Genomic DNA, 20,656 nt, shown 5'->3' with positions numbered 1-20,656 from the left:
AAAACTGTTCTACTCTTCTAATGTACTACTATTCAACTGTTCTAATGTAATACTAGTATACTGTTCTACTGTACTACTATACTACTGTACTACTACAACACTGTTCTACTATAATAATGTACTACTGTAGTACTGTTCTACAATAATACTGTACTACCGTAACTGTTATACTGTACTACTATAATAATGTTCTACTGTTCTACCATAATACTGTTACTGTACTAATGTTCTATTATACTACTGTACAACTATACTACAATAATACTGTTCTACTGTACTACTGTTTAACTATGATCCTGTTCTACTGTACTAATATACTACTGCTCAACTGTTCTAATGTACTACTATAATACTGTTCTACTGTACTACCATAATACTGGTCTACTGTTCTACTATAATACTGTACTACTCTAGTACTGTTCTACAACAATACTGTACTACTGTAGTACTGTTCTACTGTACTACTGTTCTACTGTACTACTATAATACTGTTCCACTGTACTACTGTTCCACTGTTATACTGTACTAATGTTCTAATGTTCTACTGTACTACAGTTATACTGTTATACTGTTCTACTGTTATACTGTACTAATGTTCTAATGTTCTACTGTACTACATTTATACTGTTCTACTGTTCCACTGTTATACTGACTAAAGTTCTAATGTTCTACTGTACTACATTTCTACTGTCCTATGGTACTACATTTCTACTGTACTACTGCACTACTAAAATACTGTTCAACTGTACAACTATTATACTGTACTACAATCATACAGTTCTACTGTACTGATATACTACTGTAATACTGTTCTACTGTTCTACGATAATACTGTTCTACCACAATACTGTACAACTAATACTGTTCTAATGTTCTACTGAACTACTGTAATAATGTTCTACTCTTCTAATAAAATACTGTTCTACTGTTTTACTATAATACTGTTACACAGTACTATTGTTATACTGTACTACCATAACTCTACTGTAATATTGTACTACTATAATACTGATCTACTATAATACTGTTCCACTGTTCTACTGTACTACTATAATACTGTTCTACTGTTCTACCATAATACTGTTCTACTGTTGTACTGTACTACTATAATACTGTTCTACTGTACTACTATAATACTGTTCTACTGTTCTACCATACTACTGTTCTACTGTACTACTATAATACTGTTCTACTGTTCTATTGTTCTATTGTACTACCATAATACTCTACTGTAATATTGTACTACTGTATTACTATAATACTGTTCTACTGTTCTATTGTTCTATTGTACTACCATAATACTATACTGTAATATTGTACTACTGTATTACTATAATACTGATCTACTATAATACTGTTCTACTGTAAAACTGATCTACTGTTCTAATGTACTAATATAATACTGTTCTACTGTTCTACCATAATACTGTACTACTGTTCTACTGTACTACTATAATAATGTTCCACTGTTCTACTATAATACTGTTCTACTGTTCTACCATAATACTGTACTACTGTTCTACTGTACTACTATAATACTGTTCTACTGTACTACTATAATACTGTTCCAGTGTTCTACTGTACAACTATAATACTGTTCTACTGTCCTACTGTACTACTATAATACTGTTCTACTGTTCTACCATAATACTGTACTACTGTTCTACTGTACTACTATAATACTGTTCTACTGTTCTACTGTACTACTGTAATACTTTTCTACTGTTCTACTATGATACTGTTTAACTATAATACTGTAGTACTGTTCTACTGTACCACTGTAATACTATAATACTGTTCCACTGTGCAACTGTTCCACTGTTATACTGTACTAATGTTCGAATGTTCTACTGTACTACATTTATACTGCACTACTGTATTACTATAATACTGATCTACTTTAATACTGTTCTACTGTTCTAATGTACTACTATTCAACTGTACTACAGTACTACTATAATACTGTTCTACTGTCCTACAGTACTACTATAATACTGTTATACTGTTCTACCATAATACTGTACTACTGGTCTACTGTACTACTATAATACTGTTCTACTGTACTACTATAATACTGTTATACTGTTCTACTATGATACTGTTCTACTATAATACTGTACTACTGTTCTACTATGATACTGTTCTACTGTTCTACCAAAATACTGTACTACTGTTCTACTATGATACTGTTCTACTATAATACTGTTCTACTGTACTACTGTTTTACTATAATAATGTTCTACTGTACTACTATAATACTGTTCTACTGTACTAGTGTACTACTGTTCTACTGTACTACTATATTACTGTTCTACTATAATACTGTCTACTGTACTACTGTAATACTGTTCTACTGTGCTACTATACTATTGTACTACTGTACTACAGTTCTACTGTTCTACTATGGTACTGTTCTACTATGCTACTGTTCTACTATAATACTGTTCTACTATGATACTGTTCTACTGTTCTACTATAATACTGTTCTACTATGATACTGTTCTACTATAATACTGTACTACTGTTCTACTATGATACTGTTCTACTATAATACTGTACTACTGTTCTACTATGATACTGTTCTACCATAATACTGTACTACTGTTCTACTATGATACTGTTCTACTATGATACTGTTCTACTATTCTACTGTACTACTGTTCTACTATAATACTGTTCTACTGTACTACTATAATACTGTTCTACTGTACTACTATAATACTGTACTACTATAATACTGTTCTACTGTACTACTGTACTAATATAATACTGTTAGACTGTACTACTGTAATACTGTACTACTGTACTACTGTTCTACTGTACTACTGTACTACTATAATACTGTGCTACTGTACTACTATAATACTGTTCTACTGTACTAATATAATACTGTTCTACTCTTCTACTATAATACTGTTCTACTGTGCTACTATACTATTGTACTACTGTACTACAGTTCTACTGTACTACTGTTCTACTGTACTATGATAATACTGTTCTAATGTACTACTATAATACTGTTCTACTGTTCTACTGTACTACTGTATTACTATAATACTGTTCTACTGTACTACTATAATACTGTTCTACTGTGCTACTATACTATTGTACTACTGTACTACAGTTCTACTGTATTACTGTTCTACTGTACTACTATAATACTGTACTACTATAATACTGTACTACTATAGTACTGTTCTACTGTACTACTATAATACTGTTCTACTGTTCTATTATAATACTGTGCTACTATACTATTGTACTACTGTACTCCAGTTCTACTGTGCTACTATACTATTGTACTACTGTACTACAGTTCTACTGTACTACTGTTCTACTGTACTACTATAATACTGTTCTACTATAATACTGTTCTATTGTGCTACTGTACTACAGTTCTACTGTACTACTTTTCTACGATAATACTGTTCTAATCTTCTACTGTTCCACTGAACTACTGTAATAATGTTCTACTGTTCTACTATAATACTGTTCTATTGTTCTAATGTACTACTATAAAACTGTCATACTGTTCTACCATTATACTGTACTACTGTACCATTATAATACTGTTCTACTGTTCAAATGTACTACTATAATAATGTTCTACTGTACTACTATACTACTATAATACTTTTCTACTGTTCTACTACAATACTGTTCTACTGTTCTACTGTTCCACTGAACAACTGTAATAATGTTCTACTGTTCTACTATAATACTGTACTACTGTACCATTATAATACTGTTCTACTGTTCAAATGTACTACTATAATAATGTTCTACTGTTCTACTACAATACTGTTCTACTGTTCTACTATAATACTGTAGTACTGTAGTACGGTTCTACTGTACTACTATACTACTGTTCTACTGTACTACTGCAATACTGTTATACTGTACAACTGTACTACTGTTCTATTATAATAATGTACTACAGTACTATCGTACTACTGCCACGCCCTGGTCGAAGTATTTTGTGTTTATCTTCATGTATTGGGTCAGGCCAGGGTGTGGCATGGGGTTTTTGTAGTGTGGTGTGTTTTGTCTTGGGGTTTTGGTGTGTATGTATTGGGATTGTAGCTAGTGGGGTGATCTAGCAAAGTCTATGGCTGTCTGGAGTGGTTCTCAATCAGAGGCAGGTGTTTATCGTTGTCTCTGATTGGGAACCATATTTAGGCAGCCATATTCTTTGAGTTTGTCGTGGGTGATTGTCCTTAGTGTCCTTGTTCCTATCTTTGTTAGTGTTCACAAGTATAGGCTGTTTCGGTTTTCGTTTCGTTATTTACGTTCTTTGTTTTTGTAGTGTTTGTGTTAATTCGTGTTTATGTTGTTCATTAAACATGGATCGCAATCTACACGCTGCATTTTGGTCCGACACTCCTTCACACCTAGAAAACCGTTACAACTACTGTAGTACTATTCTACTGTTCTAATGTACTACTATGATACTGTTCTACTGTACTACTATAATAATGTTCCACGACAAAACTGCTCTACTGTATTACTATAATACTGTACTACTGTAGTACTGTTCTGAAGTTCACTGTTCTGTTCACTGTGCTACTGTTCTGCAGTTCACTGTTCTACTGTAGTACTATAATACTGGTCTACTGTACTACTGGTCTACTGTACTACTACACTACTGTAATACAGCTCTACTGTGCTACTATAATACTGTTCTATTGTACTACTGTGCTACTATAGTACTACTGTGCTACTATAGTACTGTTCTATTGTACAACTGTTCTACTATAATACTGTTCTACTGTTTATTTATTCATTTTATTTTACCTTTATTTAACTCTACAAGTCAGTTAAGAACACATTGTTATTTACAATGACGTCCTACCAAAAGGCCTCCTGCGGGGACGGGGCTGGGATTAAAAATAAATACAATATAAATATAGGACAAAACACACATCACAACAATAGAGACAACACAATAGAACATAAAGGGAGACCTAAAACAACAACATAGCAAGGCAGAAACACATGTGAACACAGCACGGTGGCAACACAACATGGTAGCAGCACAAAACATGGTACAAACATTATTGGGCAAGGACAACAACACAAAGGGCAATTAGGTCGAGACAACAATACATCACACAAAGCAGCCACAACTGTCAGTAAGTGTCCATGATTGAGTCTTTGAAAGAAGAGATTGGGATTAAACTGTCCAGTTTGAGTGTTTTTTGCAGCTCGTTCCAGTCGCTAGTTGCAGCGAACTGAAAAGAGGAGGGACCCAGGGATATGTGTGCTTTGGGGACCTTTAACACAATGTGACTGGCATAATGCGTGTTGTATGTGGAGGATGAGGGCTCCAGTAGATATCTCAGATAGGGGGGAGTGAGGCCTATGAGGGTTTTATAAATAAGCATCAACCAGTGGGTCTTGTGATGTGTATACTGAGATGACCAGTTTACAGAGGAGTATAGAGTGCAGTGATGTGTCCTATAAGGAGCATTGGTGGCAAATCTGATGGCCGAATGGTAAAGAACATCTAGCCACTCGAGAGCACTCTTACCTGCCGATCTATAAATTATGTTTCCGTACTCTAGCATGGGTAGGAAGGTAATCTGAATCAGGGTTAGTTTGGCAGCTTGGGTGAAAGAGGAGCGATTGCAATAGAGGAAACCAAGTCTAGATTTAACTTTAGCCTGCATCTTTAATATGTGCTGAGAGAAGGACAGTGCACTGCCCAGCCATACTCCCAAGTACTTGTATAAGGTGACTACCTCAAGCTCTAAACCCTCAGAGGTAGTAATCACACCGGTAGGAAGAGGGGCATTCTTCTTACCAAACCACATGACTTTGTTTGGGAAGTGTTCAGAACAAGGTTAAGGGCAGAGAAAGCTTGTTGGACACTAAGAAAGCTTTGTTGTAGAGCATTTAAAACAAAATCCGGGGAGGGGCCAGCTGAGACTGTATCATCTACATATCAATAGATGAGAGCTTCCTACTGCCTGAGCTATGTTGTTGATGTACAGTGCCTTGCGAAAGTATTCGGCCCCCTTGAACTTTGCGACCTTTTGCCACATTTCAGGCTTCAAACATAAAGATATAAAACTGTATTTTTTTGTGAAGAATCAACAACAAGTGGGACACAATCATGAAGTGGAACGACATTTATTGGATATTTCAAACTTTTTTAACAAATCAAAAACTGAAAAATTGGGCGTGCAAAATTATTCAGCCCCCTTAAGTTAATACTTTGTAGCGCCACCTTTTGCTGCGATTACAGCTGTAAGTCGCTTGGGGTATGTTTCTATCAGTTTTGCACATCGAGAGACTGAATTTTTTTCCCATTCCTCCTTGCAAAACAGCTCGAGCTCAGTGAGGTTGGATGGAGAGCATTTGTGAACAGCAGTTTTCAGTTCTTTCCACAGATTCTCGATTGGATTCAAGTCTGGACTTTGACTTGGCCATTCTATTCATATATCTATTGTTTATTTTTGAACCATTCCATTGTAGATTTTGCTTTATGTTTTGGATCATTGTCTTGTTGGAAGACAAATCTCCGTCCCAGTCTCAGGTCTTTTGCAGACTCCATCAGGTTTTCTTCCAGAATGGTCCTGTATTTGGCTCCATCCATCTTCCCATCAATTTTAACCATCTTCCCTGTCCCTGCTGAAGAAAAGCAGGGCCAAACCATGATGCTGCCACCACCATGTTTGACAGTGGGGATGGTGTGTTCAGGGTGATGACCTGTGTTGCTTTTACGCCAAACATAACGTTTTGCATTGTTGCCAAAAAGTTCGATTTTGGTTTCATCTGACCAGAGCACCTTCTTCCACATGTTTGGTGTGTCTCCCAGGTGGCTTGTGGCAAACTTTAAACAACACTTTTTAATGGCTTTCTTCTTGCCACTCTTCCATAAAGGCCAGATTTGTGCAATACACGACTGATTGTTGTCCTATGGACAGAGTCTCCCACCTCAGCTGTAGATCTCTGCAGTTCATCCAGAGTGATCATGGGCCTCTTGGCTGCATCTCTGATCAGTCTTCTCCTTGTATGAGCTGAAAGTTTAGAGGGACGGCCAGGTCTTGGTAGATTTGCAGTGGTCTGATACTCCTTCCATTTCAATATTATCGCTTGCACAGTGCTCCTTGGGATGTTTAAAGCTTGGGAAATCTTTTTGTATCCAAATCCAGCTTTAAACTTCTTCACAACAGTATCTCAGACCTGCCTGGTGTGTTCCTTGTTCTTCATGATGCTCTCTGCGCTTTTAACAGACCTCTGAGACTATCACAGTGCAGGTGCATTTATACGGAGACTTGATTACACACAGGTGGATTGTATTTATCATCATTAGTCATTTAGGTCAACATTGGATCATTCAGAGATCCTCACTGAACTTCTGGAGAGAGTTTGCTGCACTGAAAGTAAAGGGGCTGAATAATTTTGCACACACAATTTTTCAGTTTTTGATTTGTTAAAAAAGTTTGAAATATCCAATAAATGTTGTTCCACTTCATGATTGTGTCCCACTTGTTGTTTATTCTTCACAAAAAAATACAGTTTTATATCTTTATGTTTGAAGCCTGAAATGTGGCAAAAGGTCGCAAAGTTCTAGGGGGCCGAATACTTTCGCAAGGCACTGTAAATTGAGAAGAGCGTGGGACCTAGGATCGAGCCTTGGGGTACTCCCTTGGTGACAGGCAGTGGCTGAGAGCAGATTTTCTGACTTTATACACTGCACTCTTTGAGAGAGATAGTTAGCAAACCAGCCCAAAGACCACTCAGTGACACCAATACTCCTAAGCCGACCCACAATAATGGAATGGTCTACTGTATCAAAAGCTTTGGCCAAGTCAATAAAAATAGCAGCACAATATTGCTTATAGAATCAAGGACAATGGTGACATCATTAGTCGCATTAGAAGATGTGGGAGATGAGGAACTGTACTACTGTACTACTGTTTTACTGTTCTAATACAATGCTGCTCTAATGTTCTACTGTACTATTATAATATTGTTATACTGCTCTACTGTACTACTGTACTACTGTACTACCATAATAATGGTCTACTGTACTACTATAATACTGTACTACTGTTCTACTGTACTACTCTACTGTACTACTATACTACTGTAGTACTGTACTACCATAATAATGGTATACTGTACTACTATAATACTGTTCTACTGTTCTACTGCTCTACTGTACTACTATAATACTGTTCTACTGTACTACTATACTACTGTACTACCATAATAATGGTCTACTGTACTACTATAATACTGTTATACTGCTCTAAGGAACTACTATACTACTGTACTACTGTAATACTGTACTGCTGTACTACCATAACAATGGTCTACTGTACTACTATAATACTGTTCTACTGTTGTACTGTACTACTATAATGCTGTTCTACTGTACTACTATAATACTGTTCTACTACTATAATACTGTTCTACTGTACTACTGTACTACTGCTCTACTGTACTACTATACTACTGTAGTACTGTACTACCATAATAATGGTATACTGTACTACTATAATACTGTTCTAATGTTCTACTGCTCTACTGTACTACTATAATACTGTTATAATGTTATACTGCTCTACTGTACTACTATAATACTGTTCTACTGTACTACTCTAATACTGTACTACTATAGTACTGTTCTACCATAATAATGGTCTACTGTAATACTGTTCTACTGTACCATTATAATACTGTTCTACTGGTCTACTATAATACTGTTCTACTGCTCTACTATACTACTGTTCTACCATAATAATGGTCTACTATAATACTGTTCTACTGTTCTACTGTACCATTATAATACTGTTCTACTGTTCTACTATAATACTGTTCTACTGTACTACTATAATACTGTTCTACTGTACTACTGTTGTACCGTTCTACTATAATACTGTACTACTGTTCTACTGTACCATTATAATACTGTTCTACTGTACTACTGTTCTACTGTTCTACTATAATACTGTTCTACTGTACTACTATAATACTGTTCTACTGTACTACTGTTGTACCGTTCTACTATAATACTGTACTACTGTTCTACTGTACTAATGTTCTACTGTACTACTGTTCTACTGTACTACTGAGCGTCATTCCGAGGCCAACGGCAGGCTAATCTCCATTCAGCAAGTGTCTGGTGGTTAATCTTCTGAAACATAATAAATCAGATGGCCACTGACAAAATAGAGCCCTCAAAAACCTAATGACCATCAAGACATAAAATACCACAGCACTGTACTACAGTATCAATCTGTCAGCTTGTCTTTTGTCAGGCCAGGAGAAATGAGAGGTAGCTGGAGGATCATTTATCTCTCTTTAGCTCCGTGGTGAAAGGGTGGCTAGTTTTTTCAGACCAGAGAGAAAGATGGGGGAGTGAGAGAGCGAGACAGAGAGAAAAGTCACATGGCAAATCAACATGGTGAAGTCTGTGGATTCATATAGAAACCGGAACAGTGTTATATTAACACACTGCGTAGCAGTGGTGTAAAATACTTAAGTAGTACTTTAAGGTATTTTTACTTAAGTAGTTTTTGTGGTACTTTTACGTCACTACATTCCAAAGAAAACACTGTACTTTTTACTCCATACATTAACCGTGACACTCAAAAGTACTTGTTACATTTTGAATGCTCAGCAGGACTGGAAAATGGTCTAATTCACACACTAATCAAGAGAACATCCCTGGTCATCCCTACTGCCTATGGTCTGGCAGTATCACTAAACACAAATGCATCTTTTGTAAATAATGTCTGATTGTTGGAGTGTGCCCCTAGCTATCCATACATTTTTTAAACAAGAAAATGGTGCTGTCTGCTTTGCTTAATATAAGGAATTTGAAAATGTATACTTTTACTTCTACTTTTGATACTTAAGTATATTTTAGCAATTACATTTACTTTGATACTTAAGTATGTGTAAAACCAAATACTTTTGGACTTTTACTCAAGTACTATTTTACTGGGTGACCTTCACTTTTACATCAGTATCGTTCTATTAAGGTATCTATACGTTTACTCAAGAATGACAATTGGGGACTTCTTCCACCACTGCTGGGTAAAGTATAAAGCCCTATTCAAATATTTCCCAGAGTGCCTTGCCTTTTGAGTAAATTGTAGAGTTAGCACCCATGACTTTATTTGTTAGTGACAGAGACATGGTTGTTGCATTCATCCATTTTCGGTCCTATGGAGATCCTAAGTGAATATGTTAGCAATATGCAGTTGAAGTCGGAAGTTTACACACACCTTAGCCAAATACATTTAAACTCAGTTTTTCACAATTCCTGACAATTTCATTCTAGTAAAAATGTCTTAGGTCAGTTAGGATCACCACTTTATTTTAAGAATGTGAAATGTCAGAATAATAGTAGAGATAATGATTTATTTCAGCTTTTATTTCTTTCATCACATTCCCAGTGGGTCAGAAGTTTACATGCACTCAATTAGTATTTGGTAGCATTGCCTTTGAATTGTTTAACTTGGGTCAAACGTTTCGGGTAGCCTTCCACAAGATTCCCACAATAAGTAGGGTGAATTTTGGCCCATTCCTCCTGACAGTGGTGGTGTAACTGAGTCAGGTTTGTAGGTCTCCTTGCTCGCACATGCTTTTTCAGTTCTGCCCACAAATGTTCTATAGGATTGAGGTCAGGGCTTTGTTGTCCTTAAGCCATTTTGCCACAACTTAGGAAGTATGCCTGGGGTCAATGTCCATTTGGAAGACCCATTTGCAACCAAGATTTAACTTCCTGACTGATGTCTTGCTTCAATATATCCACATAATTTTCCTTCCTCATGCTGCCATCTATTTTGTGAAGTGCACCAGTCCCTCCTGCAGCAAAGAACCCCCACAACATGATGCTGCCACTCACGGTTGGGATGGTGTTCTTCGGCTTGCAAGCCTCCCCCTTTTTCCTCCAAACATAACAATGGTCATTATGGCCAAACAGTTAAATTTTTTTATTTTTAAATGTTACCCCCTTTTTTGCCCCAATTTCGTAGTATCCAATATTTTTAGTATTTACTATCTTGTCTCATCTCTACAACTCCCGTACGGGCTCGGGAGAGACGAAGGTTGAGAGTAAACGCGTCCTCCGAAACACAACCCAACCAAGCCGCACTGCTTCTTAACACAGCACATCCAACCCGGAAGCCAGCCGCACCAATGTGTCGGAGGAAACACCGTGCCCCTAGCGACCTGGTCAGCGTGCACTGCCTCCAGCCCGCCACAGGATTCGCTAGTGCGCGATGAGACAAGGATATCCCTACCGGCCAAACCCTCCCTAACCCGGACGATGCTAGGCCAATTGTGTGTCGCCCCATGGACCTCCCAGTCGCGGCCGGCTGCAACAGAGCCTGGGCTCGAACCCAGAGTCTCTGGTGGCACAGCTAGCGATGTGTAAGTGTGTGTGCGATGCAGTGTCTTAGACCACTGCGCCACCCGGGAGGTCAAACAGATCTATTTTTGTTTCATCAGACCAGAGGATATTTCTCCAAAAAGTACGATCTTTGTCCCCATGTGCAGTTGTAAACTGTAGTCTGGCTTTTTTACGGTGGTTTTGGAGCAGTGGCTTCTTCCTAGCTGAGTGGCCTTTCAGGTTATGCCGATATAGGATTCGTTTTACTGTGGATATAGTTACTTTTGTACGTGTTTCCTCCAGCATCGTCACGAGGTCCTTTGCTGTTGTTCTGGGATTGATATGCACTTTTCACACCAAACTACGTTCATCTCTAGGAGACAGAACACGTCTCCTTCCTGAGCGGTATGACAGCTGCGTGGTCCCATGGTGTTTATACTTGTGTACTGTTGTTTGTACAGATGAACGTAGTACCTTCAGGCGTTTGAAAATTGCTCCCAAGGATGAACCAGACTTGTGGAGGTCTACAATTTTTTTTCTGAGGTCTTCGCTGATTTCTTTTGATTTTCCCATGATATCAAGCAAAGAGGCACTGAGTTTGAAGGTAGGCCTTGAAATACATCCACAGGTACACCTCCAATTTACTCAAATTATGTCTATTAGCCTATCAGAAACTTCTAAAGCCATGACATAATTGTCTGGAATTTTCCAAGCTGTTTAAAGGCACAGTCAACTTAGTGTATGTAAACTTCTGACCCACTGGAATTGTGATACAGTGAATTATAAGTGAAATAATCTGTCTGTAAACAATTGTTGGAAAAATTACTTGTGTCATGCACAAAGTAAATGTCCTAACCGACTTGCCAAAACTATAGTTTGTTAACAAGAAATTGGAGTGGATGAAAAACGAGTTTTAATGACTCCAAGTGTATGTAAACTTCCGACTTCAACTGTACAGTATATATTTATTTTATTACGCAATACCATATGTATTTCATAAGGCCTTATTTTGAGGGCCTATGTTTACCCTAATTGAGAGGCCTGAAACTCATACACGTCCCCTTCATTGTTAGTTTTAATATCTATGTTTGTGAACAATTATAATTATTTTAACACTGGAGAATTTGCTGTGCATGTATCTATGAACAAAAAAAAAATGTCTTCTGCCACACTTCTGCATTTTCTCCTTTGAATGATGGCTTTGGCTTGTGAGTGATAAACAGCCTAGTGGCTTAACTGAAGGGCTCTGTTATGGAGGTAGGCAGAGGGAAGGTTGTTTCCTTACCATTATCTTTACAGTGACAGTGGCCAGGCCTGGGGGCATGCTCTCTTCATTGTCCAGGGCTTCCACCACGAAGGTGTAGGTATGGTCCGAGGCTGCCAGGGTCTCAAAGTCTAGCGTCTGCAGCACAGAGAGCTCTCCAGTCACTGGGTTGACGGCAAAAAGTTGTCTGGCCTCCTGCGTCCGGATACGGAAGGTGATGTTGGAGTCCAGGTCAGCGTCTTTGGCCTGGAGGAGGTGGAGGAGAAGGAGGTATGAAGGAGGAGGTGGAGGTGGAGGAGGAGGAGGAGGAGGAAGGAATACTGTCGGTAATGGTTAAGTGTCCCGTATTAGTCGGTCTCAACAGCCAGAAAATGATATGAATTATACAGCATTTTGCAACCTTTATTTCAACCTGAGTCCCTTATTCAGGCGACAAGCAATTCTAGTTTCTACAGAATGGCAACTCGTCAGACAAATCACAGTGATCTGCAGTAATAACTACTCAAATCCATTGTCAGGAGGGAGGCCACTATTAATGGATTCATCCCTGTCTGTGGAGTGCTTTCAGGTGGAGGTGAGTGTGTTAACATGGAGTGTGTATTGGGGAAGAATATCTTTGGGCCTATACACAGATAAACCCCCTACCGTGCTAGCTCAGTCATCAGTGGCCCCACTAATTTGCCCAAAAGATCAGCGTATCAGCAGGTTCGGTGTGGCGTGGGGAGCGACGGAAGGTGTTGATAGGTTTGTCACTGCAGAGGGATCAGTGTACTTGGACCAGACAGGCATTGTCATGGCAACTGTCAATCAACCAACCCCACCTGAAATGTTCCATGATTAGCCCAACAAAGGGAGACATGACTGGGCTCATAAAAAAGTATTCTCTTTGGCTGGCCAACAACAAATAACCACAATTCTAGTTAGTCCAGGCTCAACTTTAGGATCAAATTTAAAACACAAATAATTACAATTCTAAAAGGAAAGGTTGTTGTTAAACACAAATAGAAACAGGATCTTGAAAAATAATGGGGGAAAAATTGGGTGGTTTGTCTTTTTCGGTTTCTATTCCACTCAGAGAGTCATGTTCTGTTTGTTTGTTTGTTTGTTTGTATGGGTGGTTGGTTGGTATAGATACTTGGTGTAATTTGATGTAACAAAAGGCAGCGACCGCTGTGCGGGAATCTGAAGCTCCTGTTTGCCCTTTCCTGGCAGCATGTGACTGAATAGCGAGGCCATGTCTGAGGTTTTGATATCCTCTGTCAATATGCTCTAGGCTAACCATGTACCTCCTGGCTTTGTGTGCTTTGATGTACAAGAGGATGCATTTGGACTGTGGAGTGTTTGAAGTAGTATATACCCCTGCTGCTGAGTGTGTATGGAGCATGCTGTGCACTCTTGGACACACACACACACACACACACACACACACTCACGGTAAACTGCAGGATGACTGTGTTCTTAGGACTATTCTCCGGCAGATTGACCGTATAGGATGGTTGTGAGAACACCGGACTGTTATCATCCACATTCAGCACAGTCACCGACAGAGTCAGTGTGGTCCTCCTGGGGTCCTCCACCGCTCCGTCCTCCGCCTCCACGATGAGGTCATACTGACCCTTGACCTCTCGATCCAAAGGCACTGCGGTGGAGATGGTGCCGTTGGAGTTGATCCTGAAGAGGTCGGCGTGATTCACCAGTCGGTAGCACACCTGGCCATTAACCCCTGCGTCTGGATCTGTGGCCTGGATAGATGGATGGATGGATAGATGGATAAATGGAGGGATGGATAGATGGATAAATGGAGGGATAGATGGAGGGATGGATAGATGGATAAATGGAGGGATAGATGGAGGGATGGATAGATGGAGGGATGGATAGATGGATTAACGGAGGGATAAATGTAGGGATGGATAGATGGATAAATGGAGGGATAGATGGAGGGATGGATAGATAGATGGAAAAATGGAGGGATAGATGGAGGGATGGATAGATGGAGGGATGGATAGATGGATAAATGGAGGGATAGATGGAGGGATGGATAGATAGATGGATAAATGGAGGGATGGATGGATAAATGGAGGGATTGATGGATAGATGAGTAGATGGATGAATGGATGGGTAGATAGACAGATAGATGATGGATAGATGGATGGATAGATGGATGGATGGAGGGATGGATGGATGGAGGGATGGATAGATGGAGGGATGGAAATATGGAAGGATGGATAGATGGAGGGATGGATGGATGGATAGATAGATGGAGGGATGGATGATGAGGGAGACACAGGGGGAGTTAGACCATCCATATGGTAAGCATCATGCATAAACCAATAGGGAGGAACACACACACGACGAGACACCTGTTTCAACAGCAGGGAGAGAGCAGTACACAGGCCCCAAGCTGACAGCCTTAAACAGGTACAGTGTTACAGTTTAACACACTCTCCAAACTGTGTCCTCTGTAATGCAAATGAAGAACATTGTGCAAGTTAAGCAGCGCTGTCTGTATACTGTAAGGCTTGTATTGTATTCCGCATTAATCCCTCCATTTCTCTTCAGGATTTGATCGAGGTTGAGAACAGTGGAGGAGGTTTTCCAAACCACTAATGAGGTAACGGAACATATAGCTCATGCAAAGTAGAAATTACATATCTCAGAAGCCTTTTAAACCACCAATGTACAGGAACATTCTCCTGCAACAGGGTGATGAAATGAAGATCCTACATCTGTACTGGGAGGTCTTTGTAGGAATGAGATGCCACGATCCCATTGAATAAAGGAGGATCAAGACATAACATCTCACCTTGAGATTGGGAGCTAGAAGTCATTGATAGATGAAAAGATACACGATCTTGAAAATGAAACTTATTCTACTAAAAGATGAGTGATAATTTACTTTGGAAAAGGTTTATTTTCAGAGAACATTTCTTTTCGACCAGAGATAATGAGACAGAATTGGATTTACATTTTCATACACATAAAAACGAAAATTGCCTTCACTCAAAGCATATTGCAATGGGGTGCAAAAAGTAGAAAAAAATACTCAAATGATGTTCCTGCTGTTAATGTCTGGTGTGCAACATCCTACCATGAAAAATACCCAAATTATGTTCCTGCTGTTAATGTCTGGTGTGCAACATCCTACCATGAAAAATACCCAAATGATGTTCCTGCTGTTAATGTCTGGTGTGCAACATCCTACCATGAAAAATATCCAAATGATGTTCCTGCTGTTAATGTCTGGTGTGCAACATCCTACCATGAAAAATACCCAATGATGTTCCTGCTGTTAATGTCTGGTGTGCAACATCCTACCATGAAAAATACCCAAATGATGTTCCTGCTGTTAATGTCTGGTGTGCAACATCCTACCATGACAAATACCCAAATGATGTTCCTGCTGTTAATGTCTGGTGTGCAACATCCTACCATGACAAATACCCAAATGATGTTCCTGCTGTTAATGTCTGGTGTGCAACATCCTACCATGACAAATACCCAAATGATGTTCCTGCTGTTAATGTCTGGTATGCAACATCCTACCATGAAAAATAACAAAGAACATGTTGGCTCGACTGTAGTCTGAAAGCACAACAGCCAGGCCAAAAGCATGACGATAGCTACAGTATCCAGTCAGTGATAGAATTAATTCAATACCTTTTTATTACCTTCTAAAGGAACCAGGGCCTGGTATTGACAGCATACATTTTCTCAGAAAATCAATTAAAAGTTCATTAAAACCTGTATGGAAGAGAAGCAGAGATATGTCTAACACCGTGCATCACCCCAGACCCAACCGGTAAATACCACAATTTGGGAATAGTGTCATTATCTAGTGAGGAAGAGACTGCACGCCGAGCCAGAGAGAGAACAGTGATTTCTGCTTCACTTGTCTTGCTGCTTGCTCTCTCTCGTAAAGTGAATGCAGTAATGGGTCTTGCTGGCTTGATAAACAGAGCAAAATGCCGCTCAGTAGCAGGCAGAATGTGCCAAGTAAAACATTGGAGATGGGCTGATAGTGCTATCAACGAGATAATAGAAGCAAACTAGACAAGTCTTAGACATCAATTCCAATCAGGGAACGATTTTCATCCCGTCGCTGACACATATTCAAACTCATTTGTCTTGCAGACAGTACCTTGGATCACTTCGATCAACATTATACCACAAACCCCCGAGGTGCCTTATTGTTATTATAAACTGGTTACCAACGTTATTAGAGCAGTAAAAATACATGTTTTGTCATACCCTGATATACCACGGCTGTCAGCCAATCAGCATTCAGGGCTCGAACCACCCAGTTTATAAATAATACCACCCCACACAAGGTTGCCCACCATCGGTACTACAGTTTTTTCTGAATGCTTAAACACTAACAGTGATTCTTGATGCACTATCTCTGAAACCATTAACACTTGTAGCCAATGCATTTACCAAGTGTGGCAAACTGAATGCACGTTCTCTGCTTTACGCTCAGTGTGTAATTTTACAACACACTTTTTGAAAAACTGTAAACACAACTCACTGCTTTACACTCAGTTTGCAATGTAATAACACACTTCTAGAAAAACTGTAAACATTGGTCTCTACAATGCTACACTATTTCGCCAATTGCCTTTCCACATTGACAAATGTGAGAACACTTTTATATAATGAGTACACAAATCAGTGCTTGAGCACTATAAATAGTCTACAGGTAAACATTTGGTTGGGACAACAATGGAGGCCAATATTGGACAGAGAGTAAGAGGGGTGAGAACTAGAAGAGGAACAGGAGGAGGAAGAGGATGAGGAGGACGTGGGAGAAGGAGATGATGGGGAAGAGGAAGTGGAAGGGTAGTCAGGAACACAATAATTGATGAAATCAGAGCGACTGTGGTTGACCATGTTGTCAATCATGGGATGAGCATGAGGGAGGCTGGGCAACGGGTTCAACCAAATCTGAGCCGCTAAATTGTTACAGGTATCATCCGGATATTTCGAAATGAGAACCGGTAAGTAACTGTAAGGGCTGTAGTCTTACTGGTACAGTAATATGTACTGTACTTACATAATGAGAAGGATCTATCACTAAAACCATTCAAATGCTTTTACAGAACTGCAAAAACAACTATCTGGTGGAGGAGGTCGACTGTTCACCCCAGAGCAGGAGACCCACATTGTAAATATGGTCATTGCAAATAACTGTATCAGACTCCGAGAACTGCAGGACCACATAATGAGATAACACCATATTCCAAAACGTCAACAGAGTGAGTCTCTCTGCACTGTCTCGTCTACTGAAACAGAGTGAGTCTCTCTGCACTGTCTCATCTACTGAAACGCAATAGATTTAGGATGAAGCAGCTGTACAGAGTCCCTTTCGAAATTAACAGACCGTGTAAAACAAGTGAGATATGAATATGTGCAGGTGAGCTATACTATCCTATCATTGGTACTGGATCTGGAAGTGTATGGTGCTACATCATATTGACTGATCCCTGTCTTTTCATACTGTGCTACATTGTCTTGTCTTGACTCTTTCAGAGAGTCATGGAGCTAGAAGCAGATGCAGTGTATCATGAGCTAATATATGTGGACGAGACAGGTTTCATCGTTGCAAAAACAAGGGGCTGCGGCAGAAATATGTATGACAAAACTTTATTGCAAACTGCTATGCCCTGCAAACAGAAAAAGCAAAAGCCAAAAGTTTTTAATTTGTACCATCAACGGGTAGTTGGTGCTTAGTGTGCTCATTCAAATGATGGTTTGTGTGTACTGTAGACATTAAACATTTTTTAAAGTGTTTGAAGAGTTTTTACAAGAATTGTTTGCTTTTGCAAGAGGTGTATAATGTTTTGCTGGTTTGGTGTAAGGATTTGTGGTCGGTGTGTAGAGCTTTGCAGAAATAGCCTATAGTTTCAAAGATAGTGCCTAAGCAATCAGAAAAAACTGTAATATCCATGCGTTGGCAGATTGAGGAAGGGCAGATGGTTGAGTGCTTAGTGTTCCATAAAGGCTTGCTCATTTCGATGTGCATACTGTAGCCTCTGTAGCTACAAAAATCCCACTTGTCTTATCATAGGCTGAGCCAGTATGAGCGACTTGCCGATCAATTGCACATTCCGAGATGTTATTACAGTAATTGATCATATCTGAGAGCTTATTTGATCAAATATTTCAGTTTGGCGGGAGAGTTAGTGTTGATGGTCATGTTTGGCTGAGATATATTCTGATAGCACACCTCAGGGCCTCTGGCCAGCTTTAATGTGGCTTGTGGTCCATGGTTTTGCTCCAGGTTAGCTGTGGGGGGGACAAACATGGAATGTTAGAGTTGGGAGCGTGTCCCAAACTCTCCACTGGAGGCAATGTTATGTGGTTGGAATGATTGTCAGTTTGGAGGAAATTAAGGGTCAGGTTTGGGAGTCTAGCCACGCACGCACACGCGTACACACACACGCACACATGCACACACACACGCACACGCACACACACACAGTGGTGTAGTGGAGTGTAAACACAGGTATTCGCTCTTTGCCCATTTATATTTTAGTGGGCATTGCCTATACTCACTTCTTAATCCCCATTGATGCGTATCAAAGTAGTGTAGTGGAGGTATACGCCATATCAATTAATAGGGCTGATGGAACAGATGGGAATGTTTAGCTTAACATTTTGATAAACTATTATTTCTTCCCATTTTAGGCGCAGTAATGTACACACGGCAAAACTCTGTTTTAGAATGCGCACCGCATATGTGAGCGGACAGAGATGGACATATCTGCTAGAAATGCTCAAAGAGGGGAGATCTAAAGATGCAACAACTATCATGTGTTGCTAATATGACTAGGATAATCCCATTGGCTGCTAGACAATGGAAAAAAAGAATAGAACAAATAGAACAGGAGAATGCATAATGAGGAAGTCTTTATACAAATAATTGCCTCCACCTTTCTATGGTAGGGTTTGGGCTACAGGCTACTTTGAAGCAAGGTAAGACATTTCTCATAATATGAAGTAAAACATCCAGATTTCAAACAATTATGGAACAGGAAAAATATAGATAGTAATGATAGGCCTAACTGTCTTCTGGTAGATGGAAAGGCTTTCCCAAAAACCTTCTATATTAAATATTAGCTACAAAGTAGCCTATGCCTACCTGGCATTATTTGCATAAATCCAGTGGCCATTCATTTTGCAAACCTCATCTCATGTGCTACAGAAACAATGCTAATCAAACAACAGTGCTAGGTGCCTGCACACTTCAATTAAAGGGTAACTACACAAAAAAAACTAAATGTATTGGATTTTTGCCAGACTTCAAAAGTTGTCTGCTGATGTGATTTAAGCATTGTTATGGACTTTGAGAGCAAAAACCTGACAAAATGGAAAACTTTGAATTTCAGACTCAGTTGACAGCCTCATTTATCTGTTTCAATAGTAGCCCTACTATTAGCCTACTGCACAGAACAGCTTGGGTTGGCCTGACTGTGAAAGACGAATATGGGATTCATCATTTTAGGTCATTCAGTGTGGATATCACTGTATCTCATATAATTTCTTTACACAGGGTGCCTTTCCTTCACCGAATGGGCGGTGTGGAATTTTTGGGGGCATACCCACTTCTCCAGGCACCACCACCACACACACACACACACACACACACACACACACACACGTAAACAATCTAATTATTCACAACACAGTGGTCTGCTGTACTGTAGAAAAAAACCACAGAGTCCCACCAAAGATGTCTGCCTACATTATCCTCCGCTTATTCCACAAACAATCCCCAGCCCTATTATCCACACCACTAATTACAGCTCCTTGCAGCTTAACAGAACCCAACAAAGCTACTCATTATGGGATGTCCCTGAACGTGACAAATGATTCAAATTTCATTTATTTAATTGGAAAATTATCAACAGCGGATCGGGCAGGGAGCCCTCCCTTTAAATGTAAGAGGTAAATATTGTGTTTTTTATCGTTTCTGGACGCTGTTGCCATAGTGATAACCGAAAGATACAGGCCTCCCTGCTTTGGGGCTCTTGGCAGCTGGG

At 39.4% G+C, this 20,656-nt stretch overlaps 1 protein-coding gene across 1 annotated transcript in view; it reads right to left on the bottom strand.

Moving 5' to 3' along the window:
- LOC139367968 (protocadherin-15-like) overlaps window positions 1-20,656 on the bottom strand; it is a 205,477-nt gene that overhangs the window by 49,898 nt on the left and 134,923 nt on the right. The window contains exons 19-20 of the mRNA XM_071106395.1: window positions 14,051-14,359; window positions 12,639-12,863 (exon numbers count right to left, since the gene is read on the bottom strand). Of these exons, the coding sequence (XP_070962496.1) occupies window positions 12,639-12,863; window positions 14,051-14,359 (534 nt within the window). The remainder of the gene's footprint in view (window positions 1-12,638; window positions 12,864-14,050; window positions 14,360-20,656) is intronic.

Source organism: Oncorhynchus clarkii, chromosome 16 (assembly GCF_045791955.1).
Source record: "Oncorhynchus clarkii lewisi isolate Uvic-CL-2024 chromosome 16, UVic_Ocla_1.0, whole genome shotgun sequence".
NCBI lineage: Eukaryota > Metazoa > Chordata > Actinopteri > Salmoniformes > Salmonidae > Oncorhynchus > Oncorhynchus clarkii.
Note: the sequence above shows the minus strand (reverse complement) of the source record. Positions and strands in the feature narration are given on the sequence as shown.